We start from the raw sequence: 21845 nt of genomic DNA on the forward strand, positions 1-21845 counted from the left end.
TAATTTTTTTATTCAATAAACAGCTGAAAGTGTCTCTGATTTTTTTTCTCCCACTCCAGCGGCAGAGATTTGAGGCTCACAAATTTTCACTAAGGAAAATAAAATAACCAAGTGAAGGCTTGTCATTGAAAAACTAGTAAGTTGACAGCAGAGACGGACTAGGAACAATTTTGTTGCGGACGAATTACATCCACCAAATCCTTTTCGTGCAGACGAGACGACGGATCCTTTTCGCCGACGGCCAGCGACGTGCAAAAATGAATATTTATCGAAAGTGGGTCTGGTTTGAAAAACTTCAGAAATTCCCTTTACTGGTCCATGCATGACCAGTCTTTGTCACCATCCTCATACGAACAGGGAATTTGGTTTGATGGCTGGCCTTAAGCCTAATTGCCTCGCCATTCCTCCAACTCCCTTCGGGAAGGCCAATCACAACACACTGATGAAAGCTACACCAAATCAGCAATGAGAGTCGGAGCTGGCTGTTACCCCTGCAGGCTTTCATCATCGCCATCATCAGAGGGTGAGCTGCTATGTGCTCAAACCACAACGGGGTTTGACTTGCAATAAGATCCGGGAATTGTGGAAGTGATTGAGAGAGCAACAGTGAGGGAACAGATGTGACACGAGCTATAAAAGACTACAGACATGGCAGATGTAATCCACTACAAATGCCAGGGATTGTTGAGATATAGCACAAACTCAACAATTACGTATGATCTCCAACTTCATTTGGCTAGTAAGAACTTTTACATATATGTTCTATCGATCTATAGTTGCATTGCAAATCCCAAGAAGATCTTTAATTATTTACAACACCAACAGAAGTTTTTTTTAAATATGTTTTGGGGCTGGTACCAAAAAATAAATGTCATTTGTTGATGATAAATCATCATACAAGTGTAAGAACAATTTAATATTAACATTGCCTCTGTGTTTGAAGATGGAATGAATGGATTATTCAATGTGGATTGTTGTTTTTGACAAAATGAACTAATTAGCACAGTGTGGATTATTCTCAGCATTAGAGGTTACACACTACAGTATTATCATTTTTCATAATCAATAAAATGCAAAATCCTTACGTGAGGTACTGACTCCATTTTTTCAGTTTTCTACAGTAGGCCACACAAATAACTTAGAGCAGTGCCTTAGTGAAAAATAATAAAAGTTGGAGCCTTTTTTTTTTTTTGCACAAACCTGCATGGCTCATTTTATGGCAGTACTAGGGGTGACCTTGCCAAGTCTTCAAGGTGCACCTCATAAGTCTAATAAGCATGTCAAGGTGGGCTGCTTGAGAAAAAGAGCATGCAGAGCAACACAAGAGGACTTCAAGGCCATGGCTAAGCAAAACCAGCACCTATGGATAAAAAAATAAATAAATAAATAAAAAAATAAAAAAATAACTATACATGGGGACTTAGAGCAGTGTTTTACAACTTTTATTAAACCAAGCAAAAATCTCATCTCAATTCACTCACATATTGACTTGGAATTTGGACCTGTTTACTTGAACAGCTGATATACAGTACTATACACAGGAAACCATGATTTATTTTGCTGTACCAATGGCAGGCAACAGGTGGATACATAGCTTTATTGCACCTATAATAATGATAAATTCCAGACAAATTAAGGGAAATTGGACAATCTCCCTCGGTATACCTGATTAGGGCTGCTCAATTATGGGAAAAAATAATAATAATCAAAATTATTTTGGCAATAATTGAAATCATCATTATTCAAATGATTATTTATTTTTTGGTACAAAATGAGAAAATATTTAAACATTTAAAAATATCCCTTTTGGACCAAACATTATTTAAAATAATATATATTTACAATAATATATATTTAGAATAATATATCTTTAGTTTTTTATTTATGTTTGCAAAAACTTGAAGTTGGCGTGCAGCTTGTGCACTGTGCAGTAGGACGATCATTTATTTTTTTGGTACAAAACAATAATTTATCTACACATTTAATAATATTAATACCAATTAAATGAAATAGAAACACTATAATTATTTAAGTTCCTTTCGGACCAAACAGAATATATAATAATATATATTTATCCATCCATCCATTATCTAAACCGCTTGCTCCTCACAAGGGTCGCAGATTATATATTTTATTTATTTATTTATTTATTTATTTTTTTATTTTTTTATTTACGTTGGCAAAAACTTGAAGTTGGAGAGCAGCATGTGCCACTGTGCAGTAGGACAATTTTTTTGGTACAAAACAAGAAAACGTTTAAATATAAAAAACTACCAGTAAAAAAAAAAAATATTAAGACAAATAAAATACTTTAAAACTCTATAATTATGCAAGTTCCTTTTGGATGAAACAAAATTTATTAAATTAGTGATTTTAAAATTTGAAAATGGTTCAAATGTATAAATTTAAACAAAAAAAATTTGTATTAATAAACTTTTTTTTACGATTATACTGATTTTGTAATAATAATTGAAATTGTAATTGAATTTCAAGTAATTGCACAGCCCTACACCTGCTGGTCTCTCATGGCACCCTGGTTGGGAGATGGCTTCTGATATGTGGGGCCAGCTAACAAAGAGTTGTTCACACTCTTCTGCACGTTTCCGTCTGTGTTTTAACTCTTGTTCCCACACTATCCTTTGGCTCTGAAAGGAAAGAAATCAACCTCTGTGTGCTTCATTCTGACTCCCAAGCAGCTGAGAGGAAGGCATATCGTAGGTCACACGGGTCCCTGAGGTGGAGCTTTAACATCCAAGTGGAATGCAATTCCACGTTACGGACTGAGCTGGGTCAGCGCTCACATAAAGAGAAATGCCCACGAGCATGTAGATGGAAGTCCAAAAAACAAGAATGCACACATGTTCCTGCTTGCACATGCGCGTTCACTGCTGCGTGTGCGTGTGGAAGGCCACACACACAAAGTACACGCAGATGAAAACATCAGCTTTGCCATATAACTGGCGTTACCCGAGACGAACAGGGACTCAAAGCTGGAAAGCCAGTACATAAATAAACATGGGTAAATAAAACAAAACAGGAAGACAAGAGTCAGGATCAGCAATGTAAACACGCTGCTTTCCTCCCTCTGTAACCTTTGTACTTCAGCCACCGTCCATGACATCTCTGTGACTGATCCTGATCTTGATAAGAACATTCAGATACCCACACTTCCAAAAACATCCCAGACACCCTCACTCTTTTCCACAGCTGCAGCTCTCATTAGCCTGAACCCTGTTTAAAGACATTTAAACCCAATCGCAACTTAATTTACTTCTGTGATGTTTTTTGATGCCTTGTTTTATTTTGTTTAGCTTTGCTAAGTAGCAAAAAGAATATAATAGTATACAGTATCCCAATTCACTTGTTGGGGATTGTCGCATTTCGAAGACCATTTCAAATACAGCCTAAAGCTAGAGAAATTAGGTACTATGTGGTCTGATGCCCTGCGATTGGCTGGCAACCAGTTCAGGGTGTACCCCGCCTTCTGCCCATAGCCAGCTGAGGCTCCAGCACCCCCCGCGACCTTTGTGAGGAATAAGTGGTCAAGAAAATGGATGGATGGATGGATGGATGGATGGATGGATGGATGGATGGATGGATGGATGGATGGATGGATGGATGGATGGATGGATGGATGGATGGATGGATGGATGGTCTGATGCAGTTGCCTAAGAATATGTTCAGAAACATATTACTGATGATGTAGTGATTCACTCGTCTGACTTTCATTCAGGTTCAATTCCCACACAGTGACGGTGAATACAAGTGTGGACGGTTGTCTCTTCCTATAGGTCACTAGATCAAGCCTGCCATATCATTTTATGTGGCCTGTGAAAGGATCGTCTTGTAAGATCGTTGCTAAAATCTGCATCAGAATTACAAATTGTCATGTGTAATATAACATAGATATTTTGCAATAACTGTGGATGGTTGTTCGTCTCTGTGTGCCCTGCGATTGGCTGGCGACCAGTTCAGGGTGTACCCCGCCTACTGCCCAAAGCCGGCCGAGATAGGATCCAGCACCCCCGTGATCCTTGTGAGGAATAAGCGGTCAAGAAAATGGATGGATGGATGGATGGCTGGATGGATGGATGGACAGATGAATGGATGGATGGATGGATGGATGGATATTTTGCAATATTTTTTGTTATGCTGGTTACAGTAACTTCAGCAATAATTGAACCAACTATTATCCTTGACTTCTGATTTCAAAACTAGTACTCCATCAAACTGTTTACCTGCAAAATCCCCCTAAATTCTTGTCAGAACAGGCCTATGAACACACACACACACACACACACACACACACACACACACTGTAGACCAAGTCGGACCTTGTCAAATTAGTCACGCAGTGTCTCTTGTGTCTCTCAGCCCTCACTACACCCTCACAAACACATGCATACACAAAACACGTCAGCCTATCTCTGCAATTACCAGAAGTGTGTGTGATAGCAGTGTTGTCTGCTGGTTGATCATCAGCAGAGACAGGCATTAAGGCCCCAGCGACATTACATTTGGCTTGTGTTATCCTAAATGACTCACTCACATAAAAAAAAAATAGTGGGGGGTACAGGGCCAGCGGTGGGGGGGCCTCACTCAAGGCCACATAAAGTAAACCAGAGATTCATCACGAGTGATACCACAACTGGACTCCCAAGTTTGCTTGCTGAAAAGCGAAAGAGGAGAAGGATGTCAGAAAGGTTTAGAGGGGGATTTGTTAAACATAAAATGGCCAATAAAACCACTACGTAAGTAAAATGTGCCTCATGTTTAAAGAGTAAGAAGGGGCAAAGAGCCACACATTACATCACAGTAGAAGTATTATTTGACCAGCAAAACGTCCAGTGGGACGTGGAGGCGGGTCTGTCGGCTCAGCTGGATCATGGGAAACACAAGATTGTACATGGAGAATGTTTTGTATTCGACTATCATCCCATGGCTTCATCACTTGCTCACCTGCCGGTGTTCGAGCTCTCTAGGCGAGGGTCAGAGCTCAGTTTCATGCGCCCTCTCCCAGCTAGAGTGGCTTTGACTTTTGGTTTAGGAAGACAACTGGAACCACAAGAACCTTAATCATAGGGTCTTACATCAGAAGGATTATGTTGCTCTAATGCACACAACTGAAACCCTTACCACTTCCCATCCTGCTACTTTGCTTTTTGGATTAAACAAGCTACAGTAGTTGGAACTTTTTTTTTTTCACCGTGCCAGCGTTTATTTTGCTATTTAATACAATGCAAGGATTCAACTGATCTGCATTCATAAATCTGCCTCCCAAATGATCACAGTTGGTTTTGTTTATGTTGTATGTCATGTTCAGGGAGTTATTTCTGAGTGTGTGCCTGTTCGAGCACTAAAACAACCTAGTGGATGTGGCCTTTCATTTACATTGTTTTATGGGGCAGTTACATTGGAGCTGAATGAACTCTGCCTAGCAACAGGTAGTGGCACTGACAGTAAAAGAATATACAGTGTAGCCATCGTATGTGGTTGGCAGTTGGCACCCTATTTTTTGCTCCATCTAAAATGTCTGCAGCTCAAGTAGTTGAAAGGACTTACAAGACAAATGCACACGGAGCACACAAAAACGTGCAGCAGGAATTGTAATTACGTGGACTGTGTCCTCGTACTGCGCCGTGCAACAAGTCTTCCAGGAAGTACTTTGAACTGAGCATGTTAGATGTTAAAGAAATAAACATGGAGTTTATTGTTAAAATTAATAGGAATCCCTGAAAAAAAACACAAGCTAGAGTGGATAGTTTAGAAGAATGAGCACGATGCCAAATAGTGAGTCAACCCATAATACGCTCTTGCAAACTTGACAGACACACTGCAAACAATGTTGATGATGTTGACCTCTGCATCGTCAAAAACGCTTAGTTACGTTGCAATGAGGATGTATTTTCTTCAACCTCGATAAATTATAGTCAGCCAGCGAGCATCTACAGTATGTGACGTTGGATTGCAATCAATGGCCTCTTTAATCCAGACATCCCATTGTGCTGATGTAGTTTGCTTGAAAGATTTCTATATGGTGGTGCCTTTGTTGCAGCTCAGATAAAACATCCAAGATCAAAAAGTGCCAGGTTGACTTTGCGCACTGATTTGTGTCAGTGATGTTGATACAGAATAACAAACAGGGAAAAAAGGCTCAAATTTTGTCTTTCTTCTGACAGGCAGTGAAAAAGTGCTTTTGATGAAGTTTTCTGTTCGGCCAGCGGAAATTCCCACTCTTTCCCAATTATACAGACGGGCCAGTCTACTTGTCAAAGGTTGCATTTCACATAACTTAATCCTTCCTTCTCCCACTGTTCCACTCTTCCCTCCTCCCCGTTTCTCTCATTGTCTTGTTCCAAACTTCTCTCCACATCTTTGCCCCTGGGCCTCATGCAGCAGGCCCACTGGACGCCAATTTTCCACTCGGGATCAAGATAAGGAAGGTCTGTTCTCAGAAGAGAAACATGCCCAAAATAAAGTTAACTATGCTTTTTTTTGGAAGCAGTTGCTTTAACACATTCACTGCCAGCCCAGCAAAAACGTATCATTTGACGTCTTTTTCCGTCAATGGCAGTGAATGAGTTAAGAGAATAGAGATGAGCCAGCTGCAAGCTGTCAACATGGTAGGCAAAGATTTGGGGTAAGAATGGCAGAAGATGAGGGAAATATTTAAAACAGTGTATGAGAAAGACAGTTTTATAAGTGAGAATGGGCAAACATGATACTCGACGGCTTGGTAAGAAAGAAGAGAGAAGCATAAATTAGTCACCAAGGTTACAAATTTGAAGCAGGATATAAAGGTGGCAGGCATCCAGATGTGTCCCCACACACATCTGCAAGTTCATGTGTTGAGGTGGTCCCAAATGGGAATGAAGTGCAAGAAAGGAAACACCTTGAACTTATCACACTTGTAACAGCTGTTTAACTCAATCCACAACCAGACTGATGATAAGGCTACGGACCCTCAAACTGTACCTACACTAAAATTAAGCTAAATACATCTTGTGGTTTAAACCATTGCTCCAGTCTATGCTTGAATGGTGGCGTCTTGCTCCTAAAATTACATACAACGCAATTAACATTTGCATCTACTCGTGCCAGTGCAACCAATAAATTTGCTGGGTTTTATTATTATTATTATTATTATTATTATTATTATTATTACTACTACTACTACTATTCTCGAATAGTTTTGTTGCTGACAGGCTTAGAATGTGTGTCCCTAAATGTTTTTACTTGAGCTCCTAATATTTCAGGTTAGGACCGAACGGTGATGATAGTAATTAAAAAAAATAAAAATAAAAAATAGTCTTGAGCCCTGATTTAATCCTCCTCCCACCCTCCTTCAAGTTTAGAGCCCATAGACCCTGGCATATCCGACCACTCCTTTCCTGAGCATCCAGCCGCGACTGATATCATCAAGAAACATGCTTGTGTAGAACGATTACAGTGCAGCTTATTACAGAACATCCTGCTGTACTGAAGCTCAACTATAGAATGTTTATCCTGGTCTCTATAACCATGTTTACATGGAGCCATGTATTCCGATTAGAATTAATCCAAATGGCCAAACGTAATGAAAATGCCCCATACAAACACCTCAATCAGAATGAAAAGGCTGAATCCGAATGGAAATCGGATTCACAGGGGTGGGTTATCACGATATCAATCACCATACTTTCTATAGAATTTTTTTAATATTGATAAAAACTGTAAAAGCATGATCCAACACTTTACATTTAGCTTGATTACAGCACAATTAAACGCTTCGGCTGGCAATGAGGAAGTTAGCACACGGTGCAAATGTTTTCAAAAAAAGCAATGTCCAAAATTAAACTGAAGGAGGAAAACACAATAACTTTTTACGAGCGTTTATGAATAATAAAGAACTCTTTTCTGTCTCTTCTGGAGAATTCCTCAATTCAGCCAAAAAAAGAATATGATAGAGGGTGCTGGAGTGTTTGCCCTCAACTTTCGACAGCTACCCGGCCTCTACCTACCCACTCTTACCCGCTCCAAGCATGGCCGATACATCCCGCCCCCTACCCAACTCAATTCTGTCTATTCATTAGAGCATCCCTCCATCAATGAGCCTTTCACAGAGGCAGCAGGGCGGCTTTGGAACGAGCTCGCAGCTCTTTCTGAGGAATGTGACAGGGCGGCTACTGCATTAGTGCACGTCTCGAGACTTCTGCTCCCACTGTGCTATATTTCAACACTTTACTGTGCAAATAATACATCTACTATGCTCATTGATATTAAGTCAGTATTAAAAGTATACGTGGAGTCAAACTCAAGACCTGCAGACCATATACGGCACTCCACATCGTTTAATGTGTCTCGTGGAATGTTGCCACGAATTTTCCTTCAAGTCTGTTCAAAACTAGTAATTGATCATAAATGTGATAATAATTAAATGCAGGTAATACGTTGGGGCGATTTAAGGTTCCCACTAATACATAATAATAGGTAAGGGACAAGAAATGTTCTCGTACCACACGTTTAATCCGTAAACAAACTCACGGCAGCTCAGCTTCTGCCAAGTGTATGTCATGGCTATGAATTTGCATGTCATGATTTCCAGCAGCTTTTAAACAGTCACTCTTCTTAACAAATGCCATTGGTGTTTTTATAGAATAATATACGTCAAACTGTTACTGTTGTCTGCATCCATAAAGATCCGGACTTTGACGTCACGAGTCCCAAAATGGGCGTTAACACAGCCATTTTGGCAGCATAGAAAACGTGTCTGCCACTTTGAGTAAACAGCAAACGCGATACTTTAGAATGATTGACAGCTGTTGCGGACCAGCTGCCACAACTAGAAGAGGCAAAAAAAAAAAAAAAAAAAAAAAAAGGATCGAGCATGCTCCAGGCAACCAAAAGAGGAGCCAATGTGTAGCCAATGGAGCACTTTGTACATACATGGTGGCTGAATCAGCAGATGCTAACTGTTACCACATGCAAAATGTGGGGGAAATACTGTAATCTGTTTCATTTGTTTGTGCTGCTACAGTTGAATAGATATAGTTGAATTTAATAACTGACCAACACCATAAAGGAGACTTTTTACGGCATAAATGAATTAGCAGCTGCTAAGTTGCTAACGTACATAAATGACACTGCAAGACTTGAAAACGTGAAACTGTTAACTTCGATGGTATTTTGGCCACACATAAAGGGGAAATAAATCCGGATTGTACGAACTTGTAAAGCCTTTGTATGATGAGATTTGAAAAGTTGAGTTGAAAAAAAAAAGCACTCCTGACACTTTATCGGCAATCCAACATGTCCACTTTGCGCATGCATCTCATGTCCTTTTCATCAAAGTGACTGTCAATGCTCTTGAGCTGAAAGTTGGTAGATAAACGCTAGTATTAGCCCTCCTCGCTGTTGTAGTCCATTAACGCTGTGCCGCTACTTTCCTGCCGCAGGGGGGTGTGTTCAGAGAAATAGTCATGTGATATCCGGATCTGTATTGTAACCATATAAAAACAATTTCAATATTGATGTTGCACTTTTCAAAAAAGATTTCAAGCTGTTGATGTTTCATTTTGTCATTTCATGTCCTTTAATTTTCACAAAACGGAAGCAGTCTGTTTTGCATTTTGCTCCCTGACTGTAATGTGAACTGAACCATGACATTAAAAGTTAGCCAGTGTAGCCGATGCACCAAATCGTGATTATTTGGCATACCATTGCACCCCTGTAAGCAAATATACATTTATGTGGCTTCGCTGTTATAACTGTCTCCCTGAGGCAACTGTAACTACAGTGTGGTTCGTGATAAAAACAGGTGACCCCCTGAGTCGCCCACACTCTCACCGCTACTGGTTTCCATCCATTAACTCTTTGACTGCCAGCCATTTTCGGAAAAGGTAACCCCTATACTGCCAGCTGATTTACAGAATTTTACCGATCTTTCAAGCTCCTCAGAAAATGTTGTGTTAGGACTATGGAAACGCGGATACTACCAAATGAAAGATTGAAGTCTCTTCTTTCATCTAAAAAAAAAAGTTTGTTTCTACCTTATTCGGATCTTCAGTAATCAACAATAGAAAACACCTTCGTTGCACCCAAATCCTCTATTTTCTTCCAAAATACGGAGAAATCAAGCTTTTTGTGAAACGATGTTATTTCATGCACTCTAGTGAATGTGGCACTTTTTTTTTTGCATGAGTGATTCTACAAACACCTAAACTTCTATAAAACACTACCCCAACAATAAAAAAAAATTTTTGATTGCAAAATAACAGTTTATTTACATGCTACAGTAGCAATCCGAACAAACAATTTGGAAAACTCTTTGCAAACTATTTACACGTGCGCAACAGTTTTTGTCAGTCTGCTTCTGCATGGACTGATTTGCGTAGAGGTTGGTATGATGAACGATGTGCTGGAGAAGTTCATCCGTGATGAAGAGCTCCAGGATGTCAGCTGGCAGGTGGGAATTCAGCTCTGCTGCAGCATCCCTTGGTCCTGGTTTTGCAGCAAAGGGGAAGATGGTTGGCTGCCAGCCGAATTCATCAACTTCAAGCCAGCCAGAATCTTTGGGATCTGCAAATATACATTTCAATATCATATATTATTTTACAGCACTGTGATGCAATGTGTGTGTGTGTGTGCATGTTTACCTTTTTTTCTTGGATGTATTGATTGATGCACATTCTGTAAATTATAGAAGACGTTTACCATCAAATATTTTATTAGAGCTGTGGAGAATCTTTCTTTTTTTTTCTTTTTACCTTTGTTCTGCTCACTGTGAGAAGGGTCACTTTGGGCCCTATGAGGGAGAGCTTGTTGCGGTGTATTGAAAACGTTTTTGTTTTTTTTTACCTTTCTTTGTCGTAGAAACAGCGGTCGGACGTTGCTGTGAGCACGATCTATAAAATATACATTCACGTTTGTATAGGTAATATATGTTCTAGTGTATATCAGCACATTTACACACGCTGCTAGCAGATCGCCCGAGAAAGTTAGGAAAGTAATCTTAATTGCAATCTCTTAGCATGTTAGCGCTTACCTTCACGTTCTTTGGAAGACTGTCTTGCATCGGACCCATACTAGTCGTCATCGTCCGATGAAACGTCATCTGTGCAGACGTGCTCAGTTGTGCACCACTTTTCACCGGTGTTAGCATCGCTAGCCGGTGCGGCCTTAGGACGTTATTAGTAGTGATGTGCTTCTCGGGTCGAATCCCTGAAGCGTGTGCCGAGTAATGCAGATGAGTGGTTCATGAACGGCGTGTCAATGCGTGTGTTGATGACGTACGTGGTGACGTTTGAAGCCCCACGAAGCAGGTGTACCACGTGACTGATTCAGGAAATGATTCGCTAGGTTTGAGTGTAGTTCGAAATAAAAGCTGCAAAGAAACGCTATGGATTCCCCTTCACGTTTTGTGTTTTCGGGTCCCTTATTGCGCTATTTTTTTTGCTTTTGGCATTCGATTTGACGAGCTTCTCTTTGCGATGGAACCAGCAAGAAAGAGATTTTCCCTTGTTTAGGAGAACTTTGAACAGATCTCACCTCAGAAGGTAATGCACTGCAATTACGGTACTATTTTAACAGATTCCAATAATAAAATAAAATAAAATGTGACAACAGATAAAATTCACATTTTTCTGTTAACAGTTGAAAGTCCCCTTCAGTACTGGGAATCACAGAAATATACGCGTCCAATTCTATACAAACTTGCTATCTCATATCGATGCACCCCTGCTTCATCAGTACCATGTGAGAGTTTTTTTCCAAAGCAGGTGAAATTGTCTGCAAAAAAAAGAAACCGCCTGAGTCCAAAAACTTCGGAAAAAATATTGTTTTTAAATAAAAATGAATAAGCACTTTATTTTACCTCATTTCACATTTTCACTTGTTGTATAAGCACAAACATAGACAAAGTAACACAGAACAATTCATGTTAAAACGCTCTTCAAATATATATTCTTTTGTATTTAGAGCATGATTTACACCCCACCATTTTATTGCATGCACCAAGCATGTTATACATTTTTCTGTCCACATGATGGCGTAGTCGAGGAAATGAATCATCTTGAAGCCCCTACGTGTGTGTGAAGCATTTCACTGCAGAGCTTCACTGCTTTACGGGGCTTCATTTTGCCATCACTAGTTATTAGCATCGCTAGCCGGTGGGGCCTTAGGACGTGTTCGAAACGGCCGCGTCACCGCTTCAACTATGACTTAACTCCGTCATCACTGTGCTCTTGAGCACTGGTCGATGCTTTTGAGCTTTGAAAATAAGGATCAAGTATGAGCTGATTGCCATCTGTAGCCTTTTTGACTCCCTTAGCCAAGTTAGCCATTCTCTCCCCCTCAACACTCTAGCTCCGCCTCTCTTCTTCTACTGTTGTCTCCTACCCGATCTTGTCCAAAAGACTCATCACAGCCATCAAGTGGCCAGGAATACTCATTATAGTAACCCGATCGGCTTGATACTTGGAGCACAGCTGCCCAAGACTTTCCTCCACCCTCCATAAAAAAACATAGTAGACGTCAATTAACGTCTATGGCGGCCAATTCTAGGTTTATACTGAACGTCTTTAAACGTTTATGGCGGTCAAAGAGTTAAATGTATCACAATCACTCAGGATTTATAATTTATTACAGAGAGATTTTTATAGTGCTCTAACGGCCATCCATATTAGGGAAAAAAAAAAAAAAAAAAAAAAACCTGTTTTAATGATACAATGATTGGACAAATGTTTATTAATAAGGATTGTGATTTGTTTGTTTTTTTTCAAGTTTTATTATTTGTTTATTGAATTGACTGGCATTGCACACAGCAGTTTCTCAACGGGTCCTCGGGGCACACTATCCATTTGTTTTCAATGTCTCCCTATTCCACACGCAGGTGAGAATCCTTATCAGGCTTACAGGCTGGATAGTGTGCCCCGAGGACCAGGGTTGGGAAACACTAGCATACAGTATCGCTAAAGGTTCCATGGTTAATTCTTATTTGTCAGTGATTGCAATTAATACTTATCATTTGAATATTATAATGTGCAAGATGACATAAAACACACACGCGCACTCAGGAGTTCCATAAACAACGTTATCAAATTAAGTCTTACCTTGCTCTCACACTTCCTGTGAGTGGCTGTCTTGCATACTGAGAAGGTAAGGTGGACACACAAAAGAACAAATTAAGAATATCGTCTTACTTTTGCTCCGTTGGCCGAACAATAACCACAGAAGAAATGTAACATTATTTCATTACAATCAATATATACATTGTGACGTCTAATAGCCAAATGTTGTTGAGTCATGCTAATAAATTAGTGAAAATTTGAATTACTTCTGAATCCAGATGAAAACAAACTCAAGTTGTGAGTCTCTTGTCCATGTCGACAGAATGATGTGTTTCATAAACATCTCCTTATGCACCGTGACTTTGACGAATGGTGACCTTTTCACATTAGTCCAAGTGAACTAATGATGTTCATGTTGTTGAAGTTAGGACTGAATATTTCTCCCTTTCCTTCAGATTTCTCTCGTACCAACAACACGTAGCAGTTTATACTAGGCCTAACAGTGGCCAACAAGTAGTTGTACTACATTACCTCGGCAGAAGGAGCCTGCGTTGTCCACGTTCTGGTGACACACGCTGCACTGACGCCTTTTCTTGAAGGTCTTTTCCTTGAAGACGTGAGGCTCCCCCTTCCCTGACTAGTAGTCACACACAAACAAAGGACAATCAGAAAAAACGCTTGGACTTTTATTTGATTTCTCAACTAGTTGCACTGTAATGAAAACAATCAAATTTTTAGTGCACAGTATTGGCTTAAAAAGTTTGTATGCACATTCACCCACGACTCCTTTCACCTGTTTTACCGTTGGTTGTGTAACAGTCTTAAAGAAATAATCCCCGTGGTTCCCGCTCATACCACATCATAATCCGAACCTTGCGTATGCGTGCATGTGCATGTGTGTTCAGAACTTCAGGGAAAAGCAAAGGTAGCTAACATCCATCCATGTTCAATAGTGCTTGTCCTCATAATCATCGCAGAGAGGCTGGAACCTATTCCAGGTGATTTTGGGGGAGATCTGGGGTACATTCTGGACTGGTCACCACTCAATTGCAAGGTACATATAGACAATACAACTGATCCCATTCCCACTTAAATTAAAACTTTTGGGCAATTTAGTATCTTCAATGAACTTAACATGCTTTTTTTTTTTTTTTTTTTTGGAATGTGTGAAAAGGTTTGAGTAACACAAGAACAAGGAGAGTATGCTAACGCCACACAGGAAGCTGAGATCCAAGATTCAAACCCCTAACCTCAGAATTTTGAGGCAGACATGCTAACCACAGTGTTATGAATCCTGACATGACACAGCAAACACTCTGAACATGAGCACGCTTATGACTACAGGCTGTAGTTTGGATGCTTAGATGCATAGTTAGCGAAGGATGAGGAACATTTGTGAAAAGTGAAATTTGTATCTTTATGGAAACAAGGGCAAGTATCCAGAAGTGATTGGAGTGTAGTCTCTTTGGAGATTAAACATCTTTTTAACTCATCTACCTTCTGCACAAGAGAGTTTTTGTTTCCTCTGAGGTGACTCCTTGGTAACAAAGACACTAAGTTGTTTGCGTACTTTTTCCATGGTCCTGACGCTCCAACTTAGCTCTAGAGGCTGGTCATTGTTTGGACAGCTGCCTGCTTGTTGGCATTGCCCACTACCAGCTGTGTTGAGTGGCTCTTAGTACAAGTGGAGGGAGAGTGAGCAGTAGGCACCCTGATTGGATCAGATTAGTTATGTAACATATTGTGTAGGGAAAAGTGACACCACTTATTAAATATCTACTGGTCATACTTACAGGATCATGGGATTTCAAATGAGATATTCACTTCATTCAAATCAATAATTTGCATAGAGTACAGTAGAACCGAAACACAATCTGTTGTCACTTGTAGTCAACAAACCCCCACATATCATTTCACCAAGGCAGTGCAACAGGTAAATGGCTTGGAATTCTTCCCCACCGTCTTAGTTTGAATGTGGGATGGAGTTACACATGTTCTCTTCACTTTAATGACAAAAAATGATTAAGGTATAAAAATATGTGTTGTAAACATTAAATTATATTTATAAAGTAATAAATGTTGTGGTTTGGGTTTTTGTTGCTTTTGTTGGCGTTTTGAGTTTGTCATGTTTCTGTTTGTGCTTTCTGGTTTGTGTCCCCTGGTCTCGTTATTGTTAACCTTGTCCACCTGCGTGTGTTTTCCCTTCCCAGTGTATCTACCAATCAGCTTCCCCTGCCACTTGTGTCTTGCCCAGCTGTGTCTAGTCATTGTCAATTAGTCTGTGGTGTGTATTTAGTCACCTGTTTTCCGTTCAGTTCTGGTTGGTTCATGTTGCTGTTGTTGTTTTCGTCACGCCTTGCTGCCACTTTGTTTGCCATGTTTCCCTCATGTTTTGGTTATGTTTTGAAGTTAGTTTTGGTTAATTAAATTACTTATTTTTTTGAGCATCTCTGCCTCCCTGCTTCGTTGGCCTCCTGCACCTGGGTCCACCACCACACCGAACCTGACAATAAATTTAACATATATAACAAAAACATATTGAATTTCGCCATTCGCCGGAAAGCAAGCTACAGCATAAAAGAGTTATGTTGAACTGTCTGACCACGGCAGCCTGTGGTTGGCTTTATATTGTGTTCTTGATGCCTCTCAAACAGAGGAATTCTGCCAAACACTTATTTGAAATGTGTATTTCACCCCAGTGTGGTTTCACTAACAGCAACAGTGTGCTAACTTAAAGTTATGGTGAGCCTCATGTATGCTTTTATGAGTGAGTTGCGGTTAGGGTTAGGGAAAATTTAGAACATAAATATGTTCAAGTAACAGTATGGAACTAGTATGACACGACAAGCAATAGATAAAAGGCCACTGCCACGCCATTACTTACAAATGTTCTCTAATAAAAGAAAAAATCGCTAGGACTGGAAGCTGAGATAGAATGATGACGTAGTTTCCGTTTTTTTTTTTTTTTTTTTTTGTGAAAATGGGTCCAGTACGCATTACGGTCCTCTCTCAGCGTCTCGTTTTTTGCCATGTCGATGTCAATCCCACAGTTGTCATAGATATTTCAATAGATAAACTTATTAAAAGAGAATATAACTGTTAATTACCTTCCTATTTACTTCCAAATTCACATTTGCCTTCTAATTTGGATCCGCAGCTAATCAGTAGCAGGACGGACTTGTGTAGCAGGAGAGCAAGAACTACAACTACTTCCTGCTTTTGCGTCTAAGAATTTAGCAATAGCAAATGATGCGCATGTCGGACATTCATACCCAACCCGAATGTCCGCGCTTATCCCCTAATCCCTCATTCACCATATAGTATAGTAACCTACAGTGTATATAGTTCTCTCATTCTGTTTGGTGATTCAGACAGCCAGCTAACTACTTGCTCCTCATCGCACATCACCTGACCACCGTAGCTGTCATGATGCACCTGTGCATTACTTCTCGCAATACATAGTGGTCTATAATATAGATTAATATAGACTCGATAGTTATCTCTTGAGTGACCACTAGAGGTGTGCAAAATTTCCGATTCTTAGATTATTCACGATTCGGCCGTGGAACAATCGAGAACGATTCACAAACGTCCAAATTCCGATTATATAAATATGCCAAGGGAACCGAAACTAAAAGTGAACCGGAGCGAAAAGTACGCGGAACTAAAATGCAGTAGCGCGCGCGGTCTTCGGGACGCTTAATGGGACGGACCGAGAGTACACATCCACAACTCACGCCTCGAGATTCAAAACAAAAACAAGCATGGCTGAGCTGACCAACCCACCTCTTCGTGAGATCAGACCTGCTCCGAAAAGGCAAACAACTTCAGGCGGAAGTATCAGCTAGCTGGCTGCAATGCGTCGGTTAGCGTTCTACAGGGCACCGCGCAGTGATACGAACGAACGAACAGAAAAGTAGTGGCTGGCGGTAATGGCGTCTGATTTTATTCAGAAAAGAGTATTGTGGTGGAAATGTATCACGCTTTTGAAAACAAATAGTTTTTAGAAGAAAAACGCTTTATTTCCGAGACCCCAGCCAGCTTGCTGGACTATTTTCCTCTCGTCCAACGTCGAACCAGAACTGGTGTCACCGAACGCTGTCAGGGGTAAGTCAGTGCTGATCGCACACACGGGAGGTGAGGATCAAATTGAGATTCATGTTAAAAAAGCCGAACGATCCCTTTAATGTTTACACGTTCATGTTTACACAAGTTAAAAAGCAGAAAAGCACTTGAGGGTTTTTTTTTTTTTTTTGTACCTCTGAGAAACTTTAATGTTTACATGTTCATCTTTACACAACTTAAAAAGCAGGAAAGCACTTTTTTTTTTTTTAGGCATTTGTATTGAAGTAGTAGTTCACATTGTCTTTCATTTATACCTCAGTGCACTTTTGAGTGGATAAAAATAATATATTTTTGCTCGGTGCTATGTTTTATTCTGTTGAAGACTGAATATACTTAAAAGCTGTTGTTACAGAATGAGGACTTGAGTATTTTATTTACTGTTTTGAACTGTTAACTTGATACTGAAATAGTAGTTTATGTAGGCCTGAGAGGACTTTTGTACTATTTTTGTAACTAATGTACGAAACATTAAAAGCACCAAAATACATTGTTTTTTTTCTGCTGCCTGGGGGGGAAATCAATAATCGTTTTATAATCGAATCGTAGCCTCTGAATCGTAATCGCAATCGAATCGTGAGGTGCCCCAAGATTCCCACCTCTAGTGACCACTGACCATCGATGCTCACTACCTCGCTAAGTCACAAATGAATCAAACAAAATGATCATGTAAATGCTCAATGTGCTGGATTTCACTCATGGAGTTCCCCAAGGGTCTGTGCTCGGCCCTAAATTATTTATACTGTATATAAACGATATTTGCTGTGTCTCAAAAACATTGAAAAGTGTTTTATTTGCTGATGATACAACTTTCTATTGTTCAGGAGAAAACCTGAAGCAGCTTCTGACTACTGTGGAGTATGAATTGAATATATTAAAAAAATGGTTTGATGTAAATAAATTATCATTGAATTTAAATAAAACCAAGTTCATAGTTTTTGGCACGAGACAAATCACTCATCAAGTCAAAATTATGGTGAATTCAATTGAAATAGAAAGGGTGAATGAAAATAAATTCCTGGGAATTATTATCGATGATAAATTATGTTGGAAGCCACACATAGAAACTGTTAAAAGGAAAATGTCAAAAATCATAGGGATACTTTATAAAAGTAAGGATGTTTTAAACATGAAATCATTATATATATTATATAGTTCACTATTATTACCATATTTGACCTATTGTGTGGAATTATGGGGAATGGCATATAAAACAAATACTAACACCGTTTTCAAATTGCAAAAGAAAGCTATAAGAATTATTAATGGATCAAAGTATACAGAGCCAACACATCCACTATTTATTAAATTAAATGCAATGAAATTTTATGACTTGGTGGATTTTAAAATAGCACAAATAATGTATAAAGTTTATAACAATTTACTCTGCCACAGTACTCAGAAGTTATTTGAAATTAGACACAGTCCTTATGATATAAGGGGTACAAGTGTGTACAAAAAACCCAAAACAAGAACAAATATTAAGCAAAGGTGTGTATCTGTAAAAGGTGTTGATCTGTGGAATCATTTGGAAATTGCTCTGAAAAATTGTGATTCAATGCTGGAGTTTAAAAAAATGTTTAAAAGTAAAGTTAAAAAAAATTATCTATGTCAAACCAGTATATGAAAAATGTACATGTGAGTATGTGTAAGTGATCTAGATAGGTATTATGGTATATGTTTAGTAAATTTATGTATATATGTTTTTGGTAAATGTGAATAGGTTAAGTGCACTTGTGTATATATATATATATATATATATATATAACTTGGGTTATATATATCATTTATTATTTTATTATTATTTTTAATAATCAGTAAATTAAAATTGTATTAATAATGAAATAAGTTTAAATATATTTAGTAAAAGGGGTAGGACTAGATAAGTTTTTAACTTCTTCCTACTCCCTTTTGAACATGTAAGTTATGATTAATTGAATGATTATGTTATTGGGATTTTCTTCTTTTTTGATTGTTGTTTTTTGTTTTATCTCTGCTGTTCATCTGTTTATATGTTCAAAAAAATAATAAAAGGAAAAGGAAAGGAAAGGATTTAAGTGCTAAGCTAGCGCTACTTTGCCCGCCCCTAATATACCATTAAGATAGTTGATCTACAGTTATTCATCTTACTATAAGGTAGCAACACCATCACTACTAGTTTTAAGTTGATCGTTAAATGATCCAAACATTTGAGCATTTTAACAAGTTTGCAGAAGGTTTACAATGGAGGAAACAGAAAACAGCTGGTACAGTGTGAGCGGATCAGGACTTAAAAACAAGCCGGTCCCCAGGTCAGTAATTACTGTCACCACTGGAAGAGCTAAAAAACATCTTCCTCACTCTGATATAATACTCAAGACTGTTTCTGGTCAGAATGTTGCTGCTGGCGGATAAAACGCATCCAAAATGAGACAAATAAAATTATTGACCCACAATGTGAATGCACAACCACAATAAAAAAAGACTGTCTGTCTGCCATTAGGGACTCTTTGTAGTAATGGACACGAACATGCAGCCGCATTGCACACGTGCCCTTTTCAGCAAGCTACAAAGCATACCACAATTGAGACTATAGTCTGCATTTACACTCAGTGTCGCTCGATGTAAACATTGCAAACCAGTTTCATACATGGCAAAATTCAAGCATCTTTTCACACTCAATCACTTGGAAGATTGTTGTCTTTTATCTACTTTTTAGTTATCTGTTATTATTTTTATCACTGGGCTTAGTTTACATAAAAAAATAAAAAATAAAAAAAAACATTCGAAAAGTACATCAAACTAAAGAATAATGTACAGTAAAACCTTGGTTTTTGAACGCTTCTGTTCTCAACCAAAGCGGTTTTCAACCAGAAAATTTGAGAATTTTATGTCTCAGAACTCATCCAAAAAATCGTCTCTCGACCAAACTGAAAAAAGCTGAGCGTACCTGAACGTGACTCATTCGAGAGCCGAGCTAACTCGAATGCTTCCTCCGTAGTACATTCGTGTTCAAAGTTCGTTTGGAGCAGACCTGTTCATTGTTATTTACGCAAATCTTTTTTGTAGTTTTGCATCGTGTATTAGCCCCTAATCATGGTTCCGAGGAAAGCAAGTGCAAGTGGTAAAGCTGGTGAAGAAAAGAGGAAAAGTAGTGTGCAGAACTATTGACTTTAAAAAAGAAATGTTTGCATTTTGTTTTGTTTTTTTTCATCATTTTTGATAGGATATCTAAATAAAACAGTGTCTATTTCTACCCTTTTCTACTTATGGTAAACAGTATACAGTGCAGTTTATGGTGTAAAATAGTAAAAAAAAATATAAAAAAATAAAAAATAAAAAAAATAAAAATAAAAATAAAAAACTTGGAAAAAGTTTTTTTAGACTTGGAACGGATTAAAATTATTTACATTAATTCTAATGGGAAAAATTGTTTCGGATTTCGAACAAAACGCTTTTAGAACAGCCTTCTGGAACGGATTATGTTCGAAAACCGAGGTTTGACTGTACCATGTTTGTTTATAACACACAGTCAAACCCAACTGAGAAGCACTTTTTTGTCGAAGAGTCTTTTTCTAAAGAGTCAGAGGAAATTATTACTATTCCCATCCCTGCATCACCCCATATGCCAGGACAGACCATGACCCCTCAACATATGCTCCACGCAGACACACAAGACCTTTTTTCTTTACTTATCAGTTCCTCGAGCATTGAGACGAAGCAAAGATGTTTAAGTCAAAGAAACGCAACCTAACCCGAAATCCCTCCCTTTGCTCGCCATCCATGGCAGAACAGTGGCAGGATTGAGCGAAGGAGGGGTTGTGCCCATGTACAAGTGAGGCACACAGAAGGCAAGGTGCACATGCACATGAATCAACTAACACATCGACACAGTGAGGGCCATTGGTGATGCTTCCTCACTTCTTCCTCATTTCTTTCCTTCTAAAAATATCCCCACAGTGGGACAAGTGTGGCCGTTGTGTGGGAGGGGTGCATGACCGACATGTGACTGGATATCTTAACCTCAGATTAGGCCGCAGATGGTCGGTGACAACGACACAGGACACACATGTGTAATGTTTCATATTGGTTTGACAGCAAATCGTCATGACTGATTGTGTGTCCCTTCAATTATACTTGATTGTTACCCATATGAAACATAATACAATTTAAAGATTATTTTTGGTCACGGTAGTCACTTTCATCAACACTGGACTGGACTGACATGATACCTTGAGAGAATCTGCCGTATGATAAGAATCATAGATTATTTTGCAATCACAGCAGTTTAGCAGTGCCAGTGATACGTACATTGAATTCAACAGCACAACAAAAAGTTAAAGAAGAGTACTGAAGAGTTTTAATTAGTGCTGTTCCGATACCGTTCTTTGGCCCCCCGATACCGATTTCGATACCCAGCTTTACAGTATCGGCCGATACCGATACCATACCAATACCTAAGGTTTTTTTTCCCTCAACATGAAAAAGCTGTCCTGCCATTGGTTCAGAGCATTCAAGGGCCAATAGGATATCTTAGATCGGCATGCAGTGAACATGTCACATATCAGGGAATGTCGTGCACGAGCAAGACACAAGATGCTGCATCCAAACTCCTACATTAGTGTTGGAATTAATGGTATCGGCATGTTACTTGTGAGTACTCACCGATACCGATACCACTGTTTTAATATAGTATCG

The 21845-nt window shown here is 39.0% G+C and overlaps 1 protein-coding gene and 1 long non-coding RNA gene across 8 annotated transcripts in view; both read right to left on the minus strand.

The window, feature by feature from the left end:
* Window positions 1–21845, minus strand: part of tns2a (tensin 2a) — a 59226-nt gene that overhangs the window by 26646 nt on the left and 10735 nt on the right. For 5 of the 7 annotated variants that reach the window (XM_077514773.1, XM_077514771.1, XM_077514772.1 and 2 more), the window contains exons 2-3: window positions 13578–13683; window positions 13089–13126 (exon numbers count right to left, since the gene is read on the minus strand). The exons of the other annotated variants lie outside the window; for them this stretch is intronic. In XM_077514773.1, the coding sequence (XP_077370899.1) occupies window positions 13089–13126; window positions 13578–13683 (144 nt within the window). The remainder of the gene's footprint in view (window positions 1–13088; window positions 13127–13577; window positions 13684–21845) is intronic. 7 annotated transcript variants of the gene reach the window in all.
* LOC144013232 (uncharacterized) lies at window positions 10253–10781 on the minus strand. The gene is made up of 3 exons (XR_013282194.1): window positions 10746–10781; window positions 10635–10668; window positions 10253–10557 (listed from the first exon to the last, which is right to left on the minus strand). It is a non-coding gene; the product is annotated as an uncharacterized LOC144013232 (long non-coding RNA).

The sequence above is a fragment of the Festucalex cinctus genome, chromosome 2, assembly GCF_051991245.1.
Source record: "Festucalex cinctus isolate MCC-2025b chromosome 2, RoL_Fcin_1.0, whole genome shotgun sequence".
Classification (NCBI taxonomy): Eukaryota; Metazoa; Chordata; class Actinopteri; order Syngnathiformes; family Syngnathidae; genus Festucalex; species Festucalex cinctus.